The 16,557-nt window shown below is 39.5% G+C and overlaps 3 protein-coding genes across 3 annotated transcripts; 2 read left to right on the forward strand and 1 right to left on the reverse strand.

Moving 5' to 3' along the window:
• LOC109842411 lies at nucleotides 36–3,441 on the forward strand. Its single transcript, XM_020411290.1, has 9 exons — nucleotides 36–79; nucleotides 228–894; nucleotides 1,333–1,611; nucleotides 1,685–1,828; nucleotides 1,925–2,029; nucleotides 2,221–2,723; nucleotides 2,910–2,994; nucleotides 3,070–3,168; nucleotides 3,247–3,441. Exons 1-9 carry the CDS (start codon nucleotides 36–38, stop codon nucleotides 3,439–3,441), a joined length of 2,121 nt encoding a protein of 706 aa, XP_020266879.1.
• Nucleotides 3,394–4,357, forward strand: LOC109840748. Its single transcript, XM_020409502.1, has 2 exons — nucleotides 3,394–3,555; nucleotides 3,908–4,357. Exons 1-2 carry the CDS (start codon nucleotides 3,476–3,478, stop codon nucleotides 4,143–4,145), a joined length of 318 nt encoding a protein of 105 aa, XP_020265091.1. The 5' UTR covers nucleotides 3,394–3,475; the 3' UTR covers nucleotides 4,146–4,357.
• LOC109842412 lies at nucleotides 5,047–7,759 on the reverse strand. Its single transcript, XM_020411291.1, has 4 exons — nucleotides 7,698–7,759; nucleotides 6,865–7,497; nucleotides 5,936–6,577; nucleotides 5,047–5,683 (listed from the first exon to the last, which is right to left on the reverse strand). Exons 1-4 carry the CDS (start codon nucleotides 7,757–7,759, stop codon nucleotides 5,047–5,049), a joined length of 1,974 nt encoding a protein of 657 aa, XP_020266880.1.

The raw sequence follows: 16,557 nt of genomic DNA on the forward strand, positions 1-16,557 counted from the left end.
CACCGAACCCCACAGTGACGCTGCTAAAAATACAGATGTCGAATTCATCATCTGAATCAGCTACAATAAAGCCTGAGATGTAAGTATCTACCCAATTGTTCACATCTGTTCATTTAATTTGTTTGGCATTGTGAATTTATACGCATTAGAACCCTAAGTTAGTTTTGGCATTGTCAATTCATCATCTCAGACAGTTGATTTAGTATCTGTTGTGTTGTCTTTTACAGTAAACATGATATAAGAATTTGTTGCAATATCTGTGGATATTGTCAATTTATGGATGGCATTGTCCCACAAATGAGGTCTGAACATTGGAGGGCTTATGGATCCTCCAATTTCAAGAACTATGTTAGTTTTGGTATGATTCCATCCGACAAGGCCACCATCATGCTGCTGCTGGATAATGTGGATTTAGCCACGGGGAAGTTTTTCTTCAATGATAGCCAAACCGGGACTAAACAAGCGTACACGTTTGATCTAAATTGGGTGCGCAAACATACTCGGTTTAATGATGAAGGGGAGAAACCCGAAGGCAATCGCGACATGGATAATAGGATATGGACCACATACTTCAGCAACAAGCAACAATCACAATACAAGAGTGGCCGAGGCTACCTTGAGGCCCTATTGGAGAAATTGGTTCGGTCCAAAAAGAAATCCGATGTTTCGGATTTTGTTATGCTTCAAATCCTCTATCAATTGACAATGATATGGACCCCGACCGCGAGAATGAATGCACCGCGGCATATGTTCAAATATGTGGCTCGAGTAGATGCGGTTGATCATTTCCCATGGGCGACAATCATCTATAAGGAATTGTGGGACTCCTTCAAGGCTGTGAAGAAAGCGACGAAGGGGCTGACATATCTTAGCGGCTGCGCTCCCTTGCTATCGGTGAGTTAACTGTGATATTTGAGATTTATATGTTACATTTGCACCTTATCTGTGATCATGACCCTTTATATGTGATATTTGAGATTTATATGTGACATTTGTATCTAATTGGTATTGTTTAAGTCCGCTATTTATTTGTAGTTTGTATCTGATATTATCTTGTTACACGTGATTATTTCCATTTACATGTGATATATAACACTAATATATGACATGTGATATTTATAGTTAATATGTGTTTATGTGATAAGTGTCTTCTACATGTGATATTTTCTAGTTATATGTGACGTTTGTGACCCATGTGTGATATTTGCCCTGATATGTGATGTTTGTAGTTAATGTGTGATATTATCTGCTGGTATGTGATTATTGCCATTTACATGTGACATTTATATCTAATATGTGATACTTCATTGTTTGAATGTGGCTTTTTTGTAGCTATGGTATTATGAGATATCAAACATTAAGGAGCCGGCGAAAGTGGATGAATCGAAGCCACCAATGACCAATTGGACATTGGAGGGTAAGAAAGTGGGTTCACTGCGGACTACAACAATAACGAAGAAATCGGAGGCCGCAATCCACATCTTACCGGAGCATGACCTGCCGCGGTATGTACATGAGGAGATCAAGCATAAGTCTACAAAGAGGAGGGCTGAAATGGAGGAGGAAGCTACGGGTGAAAAAGCTTCGAGGAAGAAAAGAGTGGAAAAAGGGGTAAAGTTGATGACTTTATGTGCGATCTTTGTATTTGTGACATTTACTCACTATCAGTTTATTGTTAATGTAGGATGACGCTTATAAAAAGTTGGTGATGCTAAATGAAGCCTATGAGCAAGAACTTGTTGCTCGTGGCGTTGATACGATGGCCATTAAGGCCGAAATTGAGAAAAGATTTGAGGAAGAGAAACAAATCATGCCCAAAAAAGAAGAGGTTATAATTTATTTATTTCCTATTTCAAACGAGGAAAAAATATCACATATAAAAGTTTGCTGAACAAAATTGGTTACATTCTTAACATGTATGCAGCCTCAAATAGAGAGACAAGATGAGGCGGAGAAAGAAGAAGGGAAGGAAGAGAAAGCAGAGGGAGAAGGTGATCAAGGCCAAGAAGTGGGCATTGAACTTGAGCAGGTAACTCTCCTACGGTAGATTTGGTTGTCTGTGACATGTACACACTGTTTGTGATAGCTCCCTGTTATTTGTGACGTAAACAGTTTATCTGTGACTTTTGCTTATTATTTGTGATGCATGATTTCCTCATGTGATATATATTCATGTCAGTTTACTATTATATATATTCATTAACTGTGATCTTTATATAGTCTGAAGCGCGGAAAGTTGTTGAGGAAGTTCCTAAGAAGAAGAGGGGAAGGAAGAGGAGGGAGGAAGGTGAGTCTACTTTGGGAGAATTTGTTCAGGGGCTCCGTGCAAGGAGCCGAAGAACAACGAAGAAGCCCAAGTCCCTAGAATCTCCATATTGTACAGAAATGCCTAAGAAAAAGATGAAAGGGAAAAAAAGTGTCGTTTTGGTGAAAGATGATGATGACAAGGGGGAGACAATAGAGGAGAAGAAGCCACGTGAAATGGCACACCCACCTATGAGAACATCCGTGCCTCAGCTATGGAGAAGGGAAAAAACTGAAGATGAAAAAAAATTATTGTCAATGTTGAATATGGGCATTCCTTCTGCCCAAGACTTTGACATCAGGCTACCGGGAACAGTTGACGAAGGATTTTATCATAACTTCACTGTTCGTGATGTACCTGATGCGTCGGAAGATGAAAACAAGTGGCTTCAACATTTTCTAACGTTACAAGTTGACAAGTAAGTATTAAGTATTATTCTGTGATATATATAAGTGGTCTGTGATAGTTACATGACGTTTGTGACATAAGCACGTAAATTGTGATCATTACAGTTTTTATGTGACATTTAGTATTCTCCTGTGACAGTTTATTAATCGGTTGGATATGTCGCTTATACATTCTTGTATGTGATACATTTTTGTAGGAGGATTGTTTTGGAGGTTGAGGACCAAACTATAAACAGATACGATATTCTTCATCTTCTACGCGGTGGGCCATTGAAGGATGAGGTTAGTTTCTGTTTAAGTTTCGTTGTTAGTCAAGTTTTTGATATTTACATGATTTATTATGTTTGCAATTATTAGACGGTTGAAGCCCTTGTTGCAAGACTTCGGAACTGGCTCAAGCTCCCCGAAAATGCCGCTCGGGATCGCAAATTTGCTATTATCACATCCTATTTTAGTGTGAGTAATGTGGATCATTTTTTGCAGTTATATGTTATTTGACTTTCTCCCGCTTTATCTTTTTTCTTTTTCCGGTAGATTTGGTTGCTAACTGCTTCAAAGTTGGATGAGCGAAAGATCTATAAAAACTATATAAAGAAGCATATCGACGAAGGGAAGGATGTGTTGATAATCCCGATATGTCATGCTGATCATTGGCATGTCGTCGAGGTCAATCCGGGGCAAAAAAAAATGCAGGCATTACAGCTCCGCTGGCCACGAGGCATGGGCTAGGGACGTGTTGGCCATCCAACTATTTTTAGATAGGATGGTGAGCGGATTTGACCAGAGTTCGACATTTAGAGCATTTGATTATGAAGCGGTTCCCTGTCGTATGCAAAAAGGATCGTAAGTTTCTTACACTTAAACAGTTTATTAATGCATATGATACTTGAATGGGTGATATTTTCACATTCATATGTGACAATTTGGGGCTATATGTGACATTTCAGTATTCTGTGTGACTTTTGGGGCCCATATGTGACATTTTAGTATTCTATGTGACTTTTGGGGCTGTTATGTGACATTTTGGGGCTGTTATGTGACTTTTGGTTATTCTGTGTGACTTTTGGGGCCTATATGTGACATTTCAGTATTGTGTGACTTTTGGGGCTGTTATGTGATAGTTTTACATTCGTGTTATATGCTTATTATGTTATATTATATTTCTGGTATTAAGTGTTATGTGATATTTCTACAGGTATGATTGTGGCATACATGCGTATTTTTTCATTAAGACGATTCTCGAGGAAAGGGAGATAATGCAAGTTGAAGCCTTGCACAGGGAGTCACATATGCTACGAGCAGGACTTGCTGCTCAACTCATATGTGAAGGGCGTGAAGGGAAAAAACTGCGGTTGAAATTAGACAGTGATGATCCAGAATATTTTTTGTACTTTGGGGGTAGTGATGTACCTAAGATTGAGTGGAAGTATTAGACTCTACATTAACTGTGTCATTTGTTTAAACGTGGTGATGTACAGGCTAACCAGTTTACTAGCTGTGTGTGACATTTGTTGGATTGCTGTTGACGACTTTTGGGGCTGTTACGCGATGTTTTAGTATGCCGTGTGACTTTTGAGTCTTGTATGTGACGTTTTAGTGTTCTGTGTGACTTTTGAATATCACGTGTGTCATTTTAGTGTACTGTGTGACTTTTGCTTCTTGTATGTGACATTTTGGTAGGTATGATTGACTTTTGGTATGTTGTGGTATGTTACATTTGTACAGGTCTGTAAATATTCTCCTTATCAGTTACTAGCTGTTTATTAAATTCTTTGTGATCTGTTCTGGAAGATATTAAATCCGGACTGGTAATATGTCTCGCGGACAGGTGATACGCCACATTAGGATGAAATGGACATGTAACATACAATAGTCACATGTGACGTTTTAGTGTTCTGTGTGACATTTGAGTCTTGTATGTGACACTTTGTTATTTTGTGTGACATTTGGGGCCATCATGTGACTTTTTAGTATGTTCTGTGACTTTTGAAACTTGTGTGTGACTTTATAGTGTTCTGTGTGACTTTTGAGTCTTGTATGTGACACTTTTTTATTTTGTGTGACATTTGAGGCGGTTGTGTCGTTTTAGTATGCTTTGTGACTTATTAGACTTGTATGTGACATTTTGGTAGGTATGATTGACTTTTGGTATGTTGTGGTATGTTACAATAGTCACATGTGATATGCAAACAGGTAATACGTCACATTTTTTGTGGCAAAAGTAACACGAATAGGTAATTTGTCACATACAAAACACAAATGTCACAACAAAATGGCAAAAGTCACATGTAACAGACAATAGTCACAAAAGCGTTTGCATTCTGCCTGGAAACGTTAATCTTCGATAGGTTTAGTGCACGTGGCTCGGTTATGTCCTTCAGCGTGACATCTTGAGCATCTAATTGCACGTCTACTCTCAGATCTGTTGTTGATACGCCTATTCTTGTTCCTTCCACGTCTCTTTGTCGTCTTTGGGGGAAGAATGCTAATTGTTTCATCTGTGACATCTGGCTTATCGTAATTTGGAACAGGAAAGAGGATTGGTTCGTAACTTCTCCTGAAAGCTTCAGTCGTCATGAACCAATCGCAGAACTGGTACACATCTCTATGCATGAAGTTAATAGCGGCACACGCATGTTTACATGGTATTCGCAATATATCCCATGCACGACACGTGCATGTTTTGTGTCCCAAATCAACTTGTACTGATTTTTGTGATGATACCTCGAAGATTTCAGCTGTAGAATGCGATACTTCAAGAGTGCTTCCCTTGGTGACATTTTCTTGGAGGATTTTTTCCGCTTCAGGACAAAGATAGCTATTCCATTTTGTTGCCATCTCGCGACGAGTATTCATCCTTTCCATAATTTGCACACGAATGTGATCCATCATATCGCAAATGGGAAGTGTTCGCGCCACACGAATCCAACTGTTGAAAGATTCAGCGACATTGGAAGTGATATGCCCATATCTGATTGAAAACAAAAAATCATTACCACAATTTACCGCTATGTGTCACAAATAACTAACAAATGTCACAACTAACAACAAATGATCACAGATAACGGCTATTGGTCACATGTAATGGAGTATTGTCACACGATACAAGTAAAGGTCACACGTAACAGATGAACGACCATATAAAAGCGAAATGTGACATTTAAAGGCTCAATTTCATATAACAGCATAATATAACCAGTAAAGGTAATGATAATTGACGTACCTTATACCAGGAAATACAGAATTGGCCCAATTACTAGGACCATAACTTAGAGCTACTTGGTAAGCTCTTTGATCTGTCATTCGAATCTGACGCAAAACAGCATTAAATTCTCCTTCTGTGTACTTGTATGCAGCAAACTCCAATAATTTTGAAATACGTTGAGCAGCACTTGAGGCAAAACCCATCTCTCTAAGCTTCAATTTATAATTCTCAACAAGATGAAGTACACACCTAGAGTGGTACGCATCTGGAAATATATTTTTCAAAGATTGCTTTATTCCTTTGTCGGCGTCTGACAGAATTACAAGGGGATGGGGTGGATTGTATGGTTCTGTTCGATTGTACAATATATACCGCAATCCTTGAATAAACCAACTCCAATTCGCTTCATTTTCTTGGTCACAAACGGAAAATGCGAGTGGAAATATGCCTTGATTACCATCATAAGCGGTCGCACCTAATAAGATCCCTTTGTAACGATCCTTCAGAAAAGTCCCATCTAGAAAGAGCAACGGCCTACATCCCTTGAGAAACCCCTGTATGCATGCACCATACGACACAAATAAACGTTTGAATCTCCTTTCTTCTTGTTCAATGCTGAAGACACTGTCTGGATTTGTTTCCGTCACCTTCATCTGGTACCTAAAAAGATGGTTAAATCACAAATAACTTGTTAAATACTCAAACGTCACATATAAAGTCAAAATATCACATATAAGGTTTAAATATCACATGTAATACTCAAAAGTCACATAGAAAGTCCAAATATCACATACAAGATCTAACTATCACATGTAATGCTCAAACGTCACATATAAAGTCAAAATATCACATATAACGTTTAAATCTCACATGCAGATGTAGGAACAAGTTGTCACAAATAACTTTGAAATATAACGTTCACGCATCAATAAATAACGAGGACTAACCAGGATAGTAAATCATATGAATGCCTTGCGCAACCAAATATTTCATCTTTTGCTGTCTCTTTAGCACGCCAAGCTTTAGAATAATTAACTCTTAATCCATATTGAGAGTGCAATTCCTTTCTAATGTCAGTTGGGGTTATATATGGACGCCTCTTCATAATTGATTGTAGCATACTCGCAATCCACCTTCTTGATGCTCTGAAGTGACCAGCTGTGCTGTTATGTTGTCCACATGTATGTTGAGGAACAAATTTCTTTATAGCAAATGTCGACACATGGCTCAATGGTGAAGCGAAAAACAACCACGGGCAGTTTGTTTCTTCTCTAAACATGCAACTAGCACGAATACGTTTTGGCTCATTGTTAACATATTTGAAAGCGAACTTCTTAGCTATAGAGTAGTATATAAGAGCCATTCTAACTTCTTTTGCACTTTCAAATTGCTGCCCTTTTCCAGTAATTGCCTCGTGCCACCATGCTGGGATCCGTGACGAGTCACTTACTACGTCGTTCATACTGTACACATGCTCTCCTTGAGGGTTGTCATTTGGGATCCTCTCTGATTCCTCGATTGTGATACTCTCATAAGGTTGCTCAATATGCTCTGATGACTGTGAGCTTACATTAGGAACACTGCAGGTTTAATGTACAGGTCACATATAAGTCACATGTGATACTTACCAGTAAAGTCACATATAAGACTCAAATGTCACAAATAAAGACAATATATCACAAATAAGGTCCAAATGTCACGTGGTATGTCTTCAGGTCACATATATAATAGAATATATGACGTGTATCCAGAACATGAAAATATACTTTTGAATACTTACTTAAGCTCTGTTTCTGACCCTATGGCATGAGTGGGTCCTTCATCTCTTTCAGTAACAGTCATGGTCAACGTATTTAACCCCATTGAACGATGATAACCTATCATATTGAGAATATCTTCATCTTTTGAAAGCTCAAACGAGACATTGGGAAACTTATCGATAGAGTAACTTATCAACAAACTTTCGAACCGTACTCTAAAATTCTCTGCGGCTTTCATCTTCAATTCGGCTAAACTTGTTGCTGAATTGACTTTAATAAGGGTTGCGTTACTGTTAAATGAAATCACACACATTAAAGAATCTTCCATTTTGGTTGTTGAAGAAGTTAAGAGGAAAAAGTTCAGAATATAAATGATTGTTGAAGGTTGTTGAAGATTTTAGCAGTAGATCAAAAGAGAGAAGAGTATATATGAGGAATGCAATATTTTGGAGGGAACCGTGTACATTTTCCCCTCCATTTTTCCCCTTCCCTGCATAAAACCCCCCAGCTCTCTGATTTGACACCGCTACTTCATGATGGGTTGCTTGGCTGGCGAATAAGACAAAACCCAAGTTCTTCAATGCATAGCCGATTTCAGCGCTGTCCCCCAAACCGAAAATGAGAGTAGAAAGGGCAAAATGGGTAATGCTGGAAAAATACATTATAAAGTAGAGAAACACTGTTGGGTTTGGGGTGAGAAAGCATGAGTACTTGGGTCAAGGTGCCCCCAAGTGTTTGACTCTAGTTGAGGGGTGGGGATGCATAGCCGAATTTTATTTGGTTCCCCCAAGCAATTTTCCCAAAAAATTATCGAACTTAAAAAAAAAATATCAATATGATAAATTAGCTTATCTCGACATCGATTTAAAAGTTGACGCGTGTATTGATTTTTATACTAGCTAGTTGCAATTATTCGACGTTTGTTTGTACTAAGTCATGTATCGCGTACGTTAATTTAAGATTGGTAGTGGAACAGACGTTGCGTTCAATCTTCGGGCATTCTGATCGCTTAATTATTAAGTCCACCATAGTCTCGTTTTAGCGAGTCTTGAATCGCAATTCAGTTTGAGACTTGGACCAATTTCACTCCATCATCAGTATCACTCGCATCGTCTTTGACGGGGTACCTTTATATATTCTACGTGCCATTAATATTCTATCTTACCCTGGACCGTCAAATTCTACGTTTGACCACTTCAACGATTCCTCCATTTAATTTGAAACAAATTCATTCACATCTACTCTAAATTCACAACTTTCTCCTAGCTAGCTAGTTCACTACACCTACTATATATATATACACACACATACATGATCTCAACTCAACACGAAAAACATCAGGCCACGCCTCCCTCCCTCTCTCTCTCTCTCTCTCATGGGGAATTGCATACCCAAATCCAAGAATAGCTCAGCGATTGTGCCCGTATGCCAAAAAAGATATGTTGTTCCCAACTGCCAAATTGAGGAGGATGGCGAAAAAGGTGTGATTAGAGTGAAGATGGTCATGACCAGTCATGACCAAGAGAGAAGCAATCCGGTTCCTTGCGCAAGTAGCTAACAATAGTCCGGTTATAACAGGCGGCGATCTGCGACCGAGAAAGGCCGGAGCCGGCATCGACCCATGGAGGCCGGAGCTGGAGAGCATATCGGAGGGTTGGTGATCGGTAGATGAGCTTTTGGGGTTTTGGAGTTAAGTTAGGGTTAGGGTTTGGATTAATTTGGTAGAGCGCTATGGTTTTGCGCTGTGTTCGGTGGCAATTTAATCGTTGGCTTGCTAGAACTACGTATTATAAATGCCAGCCAAGCACACGCCCCCAATAGATGAGGTGCTTTTTTGTTGTTTTATTTTGTAATATATATAAAAGCAATATCTTCAGTGCTCGAGATGAATATTGTTTTCACGTGACAAAACAATATACGTGCACATATGTAATTATTCACATATTATTAGTATGTTATGCGATCCCCTGAGTTTTGTCCCCTATGTAGACTATATCTATATGAGACTTTTTCCTTCTTTAATTGTCTCATCTGGATGTGCAGAATATTCTCATATGTACGTAGTTGATAAAATAGGATTAAGTTAGAAATAACACAGAGTAATAACTTTTCTTTGATTTGTGATGGGAATTCTCTTTTTCTAATTATGGCACGGAGTTAATTGAATGGTTTTCTCTTAAAGCTCGCCTTTATAAAAGAACCAAAAGTCTATGAAATCTATCAAGCTAAATCTGAAGAAAAGCTTGCTTACTGCTAATTAAAAATTCTTTAAGTATTTAAATTAAAAGCTAATATATAATAGTAGTAGCTAAAATGAAGTCTTGAGTGTTGGGAATTTAACGCCGAAATCCCTAATGCAACAGAAACGCAGAATAGAAAAAGTACACAAGATTTACGAGGTTCGGCAACTGCCTACGTCCTCGGGAGCCACACAGATAATTTCTTATTAATCAAACAAGAAATTACAAATCAAGAGCAAATCCCAAAACTGAGATTTCTCAAATGAACACTGTAGCTACAGTGTTAATAATTAAAGGGTATGAACCCTTTTCAAGTCTCACTTGAGAATAAAGAATAACCCCACAATATAAAACCCTCTTTAATTTTCTCTCTCTCTCTTCTTAAATCCCCTCAACTACTGTTGAAGACTGGGGATTAAATCAAAAATCGCAGCAGCGATTTAAGGCAGTCCGCCGCCGCCAGAAGAAGAAAATCGGAGGAGGGGAGGAGAAGCTCTGCACCGAAACCCTAGGGCATCAAAGGGGTTTATATAGGTGGAGTTGATGGGCTGGCGACAGCCTGTCGCCAGCAGCCCGCGGACGCAAAGGTGGGAGCGCTCGAACGCAAAGGTCGCCATCGCCAAACGCAGAGGTCGGAAGGAGTTCGAACGCAGAGCAAAAGTGAGGGGTTCGAACGCAGAGCTCGAGCTCGCCTGCGACCATCGAATCTCACCTGGGCTATGCCTCCAGCTTCGCCTGCGACTTCCGAAGCTCGCCTGGACCTCGCCGCCTGTGGCTTCGCCTGTGACTACCGGAGCTCGCCTGCGTCATCCTGGAGCTCGTCGGAGCTCCTCCGCCGCCGGAGGTTGGTATCCACCCCCAACCTAACAATCTCCCACTTGGAGACCAAACCGACGTCAATCAGGCTATCTCATCAAGCTCCTCTCCTGTGTGGCTCCGCCCTCATCATCTATGCATGAAGGCCAACTGAAGTTGCGCACAACTCCAATTTCTAAACTGTCACCGTCTTGGTTAACATGTCTGCTGGATTCTTAGTTCCTGGAATCTTCTCCAGTTTCAACACGTCATCTTCCAACAGGGATCTGATGAAGTGGTATCGAAGTGCAATATGCTTCGTTCTAGAATGAAATGCTGAATTCTTGGCCAAGTGTATCGCACTCTGGCTATCACTGTGCAAAACATTCTTCTCCTGTTTGAATCTCAGCTCTGTCAACAAACCCTGAAGCCATATCATCTCTTTACTGGCTTCAGTCACTGCAACGTACTCAGCTTCTGTAGTGGACAGAGTGACAATCTTCTGTATCTGTGACATCCAACTAACAGCTGTAGTTCCAACGGTGAATACATAGCCGGTGGTGCTTCTTCGGTGATCAACTTCGCCGCTGAAGTCTGCATCTACGTACCCTTGCACTTCTACCTCTCCCTTACCAAAGTGCAAACACTTCTGTGTGGTGCCTCGTAGATATCTTAGAATCCACTTGACCGCTTCCCAATGAGCTTTTCCTGGATTCCACATAAACCGGCTGACCACTCCCACTGCATGGCCAATGTCTGGTCTCGTACAGACCATAGCGTACATCAAGCTTCCGATAGCTGAGGCGTAAGGTACCTGAGCCATACTCTCTTTCTCTTCTTCTGACTGAGGAGACTGATCCTTCGACAGACGAAAATGGCTAGCCAAGGGTGTGCTCACAGGCTTGGCGTCGCCCATGTTGAATCTCTGCAAAACACGGTTGATGTACTCCGTCTGAGATAACTGCAAGAGACCTTTCTTCTTATCTCTCGTGATTTGCATTCCAAGGATCTTCTTTGCTGGACCCAAGTCCTTCATGTCAAACTCTTTTGACAGCTGCTCACTAGTGGAAAATCATGTATCGCTGACGGGCTTTCCCGTCAGCGATGCCCAAAATCCCGTCGGTAACATGTATTCTTGACGGCAACCCGTCAAGGATATGCCGTCAGCGATAGTCCCGTCAGGGAAAAACTATCGCATCGCTGACGGGGAGCCGTCAGTAATATATATTACTGACGGCCAAAGTAGTGACACGGCCCACAGGCCGTCAGTAGTTAATGAAAGCATCGCTGACGGGATACGCCGTCAGCTGATGTTCTCTATCGGCTGACGGGATACCCGTCAGCGGATGTCTGCTATCGGCTGACGGTACCCCGTCGTAGACAAGTGTTACTGACGACAGTAAGTCGTCGTAAAAAAGGACGTTGACGAGAGAAGGCCCGTCAGCGAAAACTTCGCTGACGGCACAAGCCGTGCAGGCGATGTTGGTAAACATCGCTTGACGGGCCTTCCCGTCAGCAAGAAAGCTACGCTGACGGGGGGCCCGTCAGCGATGTTACCGGAAACATCTGCTGACGCTGACGCGTCAGGCGATAGTTTTCGGGCTGACGGGCTTTATCGTCAATTATGTTATTTAGCAACATCGTTCTGACGGCTTCTCGTCAGCGATATCTTTAGCTGACGGGAAGCGCATGCAGGGCGATAAGTATCAGCAGCTAAAAAAAAATCTGTTGAGATAGTACTCAGTTCCCTGTACATACAATCAATTTTATTTCCACAATAAACCTCTCATCCAACAATTTTCACATAACAATCGAAATATATAGCATTACACTTTTTCAGCGATACATACAAATATACGCAATGTCCATAAACATCTTCGCAATACACACCAAATTTTCCCAATTAATCCTCCATCCAAATCAATTTTTCAAACAATCGAAATATATTACATTCACTTTTCACGATAATTTCCCAAATGCCGAGCAATAATAAATTTCACAACAAACAATACACATATCATAGATTCTAATCCACAATATACAAACAGCGATACTGTCAAAAGAATAAAAGAGATGGCAGCGTTTTGGTCACTAGGAACGCTGATGACCAAGAGTAAAATGCAGTTGTGGATGTACAAACTGATGATGGTTCCACAGAAACAAAGTAAAGCAAAAGGAAAAGATCAGGATTCCTAATATATAAACTACTTCAAGAAAGAGCAGAAGACAAATAACAAACTCAAAATTACTTGATATAATCATCCATTGTAAAGGTTCTGAGCCTAAGTAAAAATAAAGAATGAAATGAATGAATTGGCATCAAATGGAGTGCTTCAATTGAGATATTGCTAATTCTCGACACTTATCCCTACTCAGAACCAGAGAAAGGTAACAAATCATAGATATGCAATGTTCTTAGAACACCAACATTAGTTAAGTCTATGTGAGCCGCTTCCACCTGTCTAACATCTAGGCAGAATGAGTAGGCCCTTGGAATAAACCAGACATCCTCTGATTTGTGCTTCGCAATGATCCAATATGTGACAGGGCAGGTTTTATACTTTATTATAGGGTTTCGGGGTGCATTAGGAGTACAGAGTTTATAGATAGTGCTTATATACAAACGAGTTTAGATGGATATAACTCATAATGATAGGTCATACCGCTCTATCCATGGTCAATCGTCCGCGTTTCCACTGGCCGGATCCATCGCTACGACTCGTGCTCCCAATAGTATCCATCTCCAATCTAACAACAAAATAATTTTAAAATTTAGAATCACATAGATATTGTTGTGTAATCATGTTTACATATATAATAAGTATACATGTCTGCTACTCTCTCCACTACAGTAAATGCCTTTTGAGTGGCCAAGAAGTTCATAATCTGGCTTTGCCACCCGAGTAGGAACGCCGCCTTCCTACAAGATTTCATTATTTGCTAAGAAACAATCGCAAAAGTAGGCAGTAGGCTGGATGCACTCGCATAAGCTCCTCTTGAATACTCCTCCACATTGCACCTCGAATACTGATCATCTAAAATAATTCATCACAGAGGAAACGAAGCTGCATCGCCGCTGAGTGCAAATGCCTCCCTGCGGCAATGTAAGAGGGCGCACCCGATGGCATTAGTTCGAGGGTGTGGAAGATCGGGCGGAGGCTGGAATTGTGTAGTCACCCTCTGAGCTCCAAACTCTCATCCACCTGGTCAGTCCTTTTTTTTAGGAAGTCCAACAACTAAAATGGCCTGCACATTATAATTCTGCTCTCTAAGTCAGGGGCTCCTTGGCTCTGTGCAACAACGCTCAGAAATAAATTTGTTTTTCCCAGAGCTTTCCCTTAGAAGTTAAAAAAATAAAATTTATGAATTAGGCTTTTCAAAATAAAAGATATTTACTGAACAAGTAAACTTAAAGTACATTTGAGGGTTTATGTGCAAGCATACAAAAGTACAGTGTGAAGAAGGGTGTTAAGTCTAATAAATATATTAGTTACAAGCTGTATTTCTTGGCCAAATTCTAGCTTTGTTTCTTAGTCTCAATCGTCATCGTAACCCCTCTTATAAATTGAACCATCGTTCTCCCTGACCTGTGGCAGTTCTGGTAGTGGGGATAAAGGGAGCGCCTTCTGAGATTTTAAAATATTATTTATTAGTTTTATTTATCAAATATTGCTAAGAAAGCGGAGAGAATAATATATAGAAGATTAAAAGACTTTATAACCGTTGTCCTAAGAAATTGATACGCTCATCTGGGCAAATAGAAAGTAGTCCCAGTAATGATGATCATAATATTTTTCCATCGATTAAGTTTATTCTCCTACATTTTTGCGCTTCAGACATGAACAAAGAGAATTTTAGTGCATGGGTATGGTAAATATATCAATGGAAATATATCACTAGTTTCAGAAAATAACTTGAGGTAATCAACTACTATACATATTTACCTTGTGCTCCTCTTGGCGCCCACAAATATTATAAGTGGCAACTAAAGTGCTACAGGCCTCAACCCTCGTTATCTCGCTTGTATATCATCTCGCCAGTTGTGAGTGAAACAATCAAACATTTACTCTCTTTTATCTCATGTCTCCGACTCCTCGAAGAGAATGCTTGAACTTTCCTGGTATGCCAAATAAAAAATTCCCAACCCTAAAGGAGTGTCTTCGATGTTGAAATATCTCTAAAAATAAAAATATAGTTAAGCATGGACAATTGACAGAATTTGAAAAAATAATGTGCTACAATATAAAATATTACACCAATGATATCTCGATATATACTCTCCACGACATGAAAATAGGCTGCTGCCCAGCCTCGTAATAGGGATTCACATATTAATCACTTCCACCGTAATCAAACATCCAAGGTATGAGCTGAAGTTTATTAAGGCCCATTGTCCGGTTGGAAATTCTCCATTATGTCCCCATCTCAGCAATTGCTCGAAAAACTCATCCGGTGGTAAACTTTTTTTTAAAGATCACTTCCTTGGCGTCCCTTTCTTTCTGGTAAAGTTTTTCTCCTACAAGAAAAGATAATAATAATAATCAACACTTTATTTTAATCACATACTTAAACATCTTAGAATTTACTAAAAAGGAAGAAGAATAATTGTAAGGAAAAGAGAAACCTGAGAAATATTTTGTTTATTAGAATATGGATACAATTTTGGGAAACATTCAAATTTCAACATCTGGAATTGATTATGTTTTTTATTAATAGAACGTCGGATTGATTAAGTTTTTGATCAAACTCACCAAATCTTGTCGATTTCATTTTGGAGCATCAGACAAAATCTCATCAATCTGTGGGGCCCATTCATCCAATCTTTTTCGTAAGCGATGTATTTTTTTCAGCTGCTGAATCTGTACCCCCCTCTGCACATGCTGGTAAGGCCCGCGCCTCAAATCCGGAATGTATGCCGAAGTATTAACTGGGATCTGCGAATAATTGGTATGTGTAGTCGGCTCTTCCTGCCCGATGCAGCCTATAAAAATAAAAGAAATAAATTATCATTGTGCATATATCAATGAATAAAATCACATAAGTTAAACTAAGTTATAACTGACATATTCCTGAAACTCGGAGGCTCTTCCTCGTGGATTGGTCTTGACTGGGTTAGCTTCGAATAACCTCTCTGTTAAATTTTTAGACATCTTGCAGTTGAATAACACATACAAATTAATATAACAATAGATGCAAAAGTTGGCTTGGCAGAAATAAAACAAATATGTATTGTTGACGTTACTAAAGTTAATTCCATTTCACATCAAGTTTGTAGGCATTTTGCAAGCTGAATATACAAAATAAGATATTAACATATTTATATTGTCCAAAAAGGTAATTGAAGATACATTGTAGTGATAATTAAAGTTTTTATTAATAAAATTTGCAAACTAAAAAAAGTTACATGAAGACCCGATTACAAATAATTGCTGTTTAGGCTCCTATTATGTACTGTGATAAAATTTGGAATGTCTGTCCGAGTGTGTTGGAGCATCCGTTTCAAAACCACTACTTTTGAGGGTAGGAGAATTCATCGATCGCTATATTTTGGCTCATATGAAGTTGTTTATATAGCTCTCGTCAATCATCTTCATTAGTGGAAAGTTGAATATAAGCCCCTAGAATCCTTGTACAAGACAACCCACTCGTCTTTAACTGTAGGATGCTTTCACATAGAAACATTGTCTCGCACCTAGAATGCAAACATGAATTTTTCATCACTAATCAATTTCTTTACGAGATTGACAATTGGTAAATGACCATAAGGGATCGCTTTTTGAGTCTTTGTAAACCACAACGAATCATGAACCATCATGTATTTATATTCAATTGGACCACCCCGCAG

This window comes from Asparagus officinalis, chromosome 5, assembly GCF_001876935.1.
Source record: "Asparagus officinalis chromosome 5, Aspof.V1, whole genome shotgun sequence".
Classification (NCBI taxonomy): Eukaryota; Viridiplantae; Streptophyta; class Magnoliopsida; order Asparagales; family Asparagaceae; genus Asparagus; species Asparagus officinalis.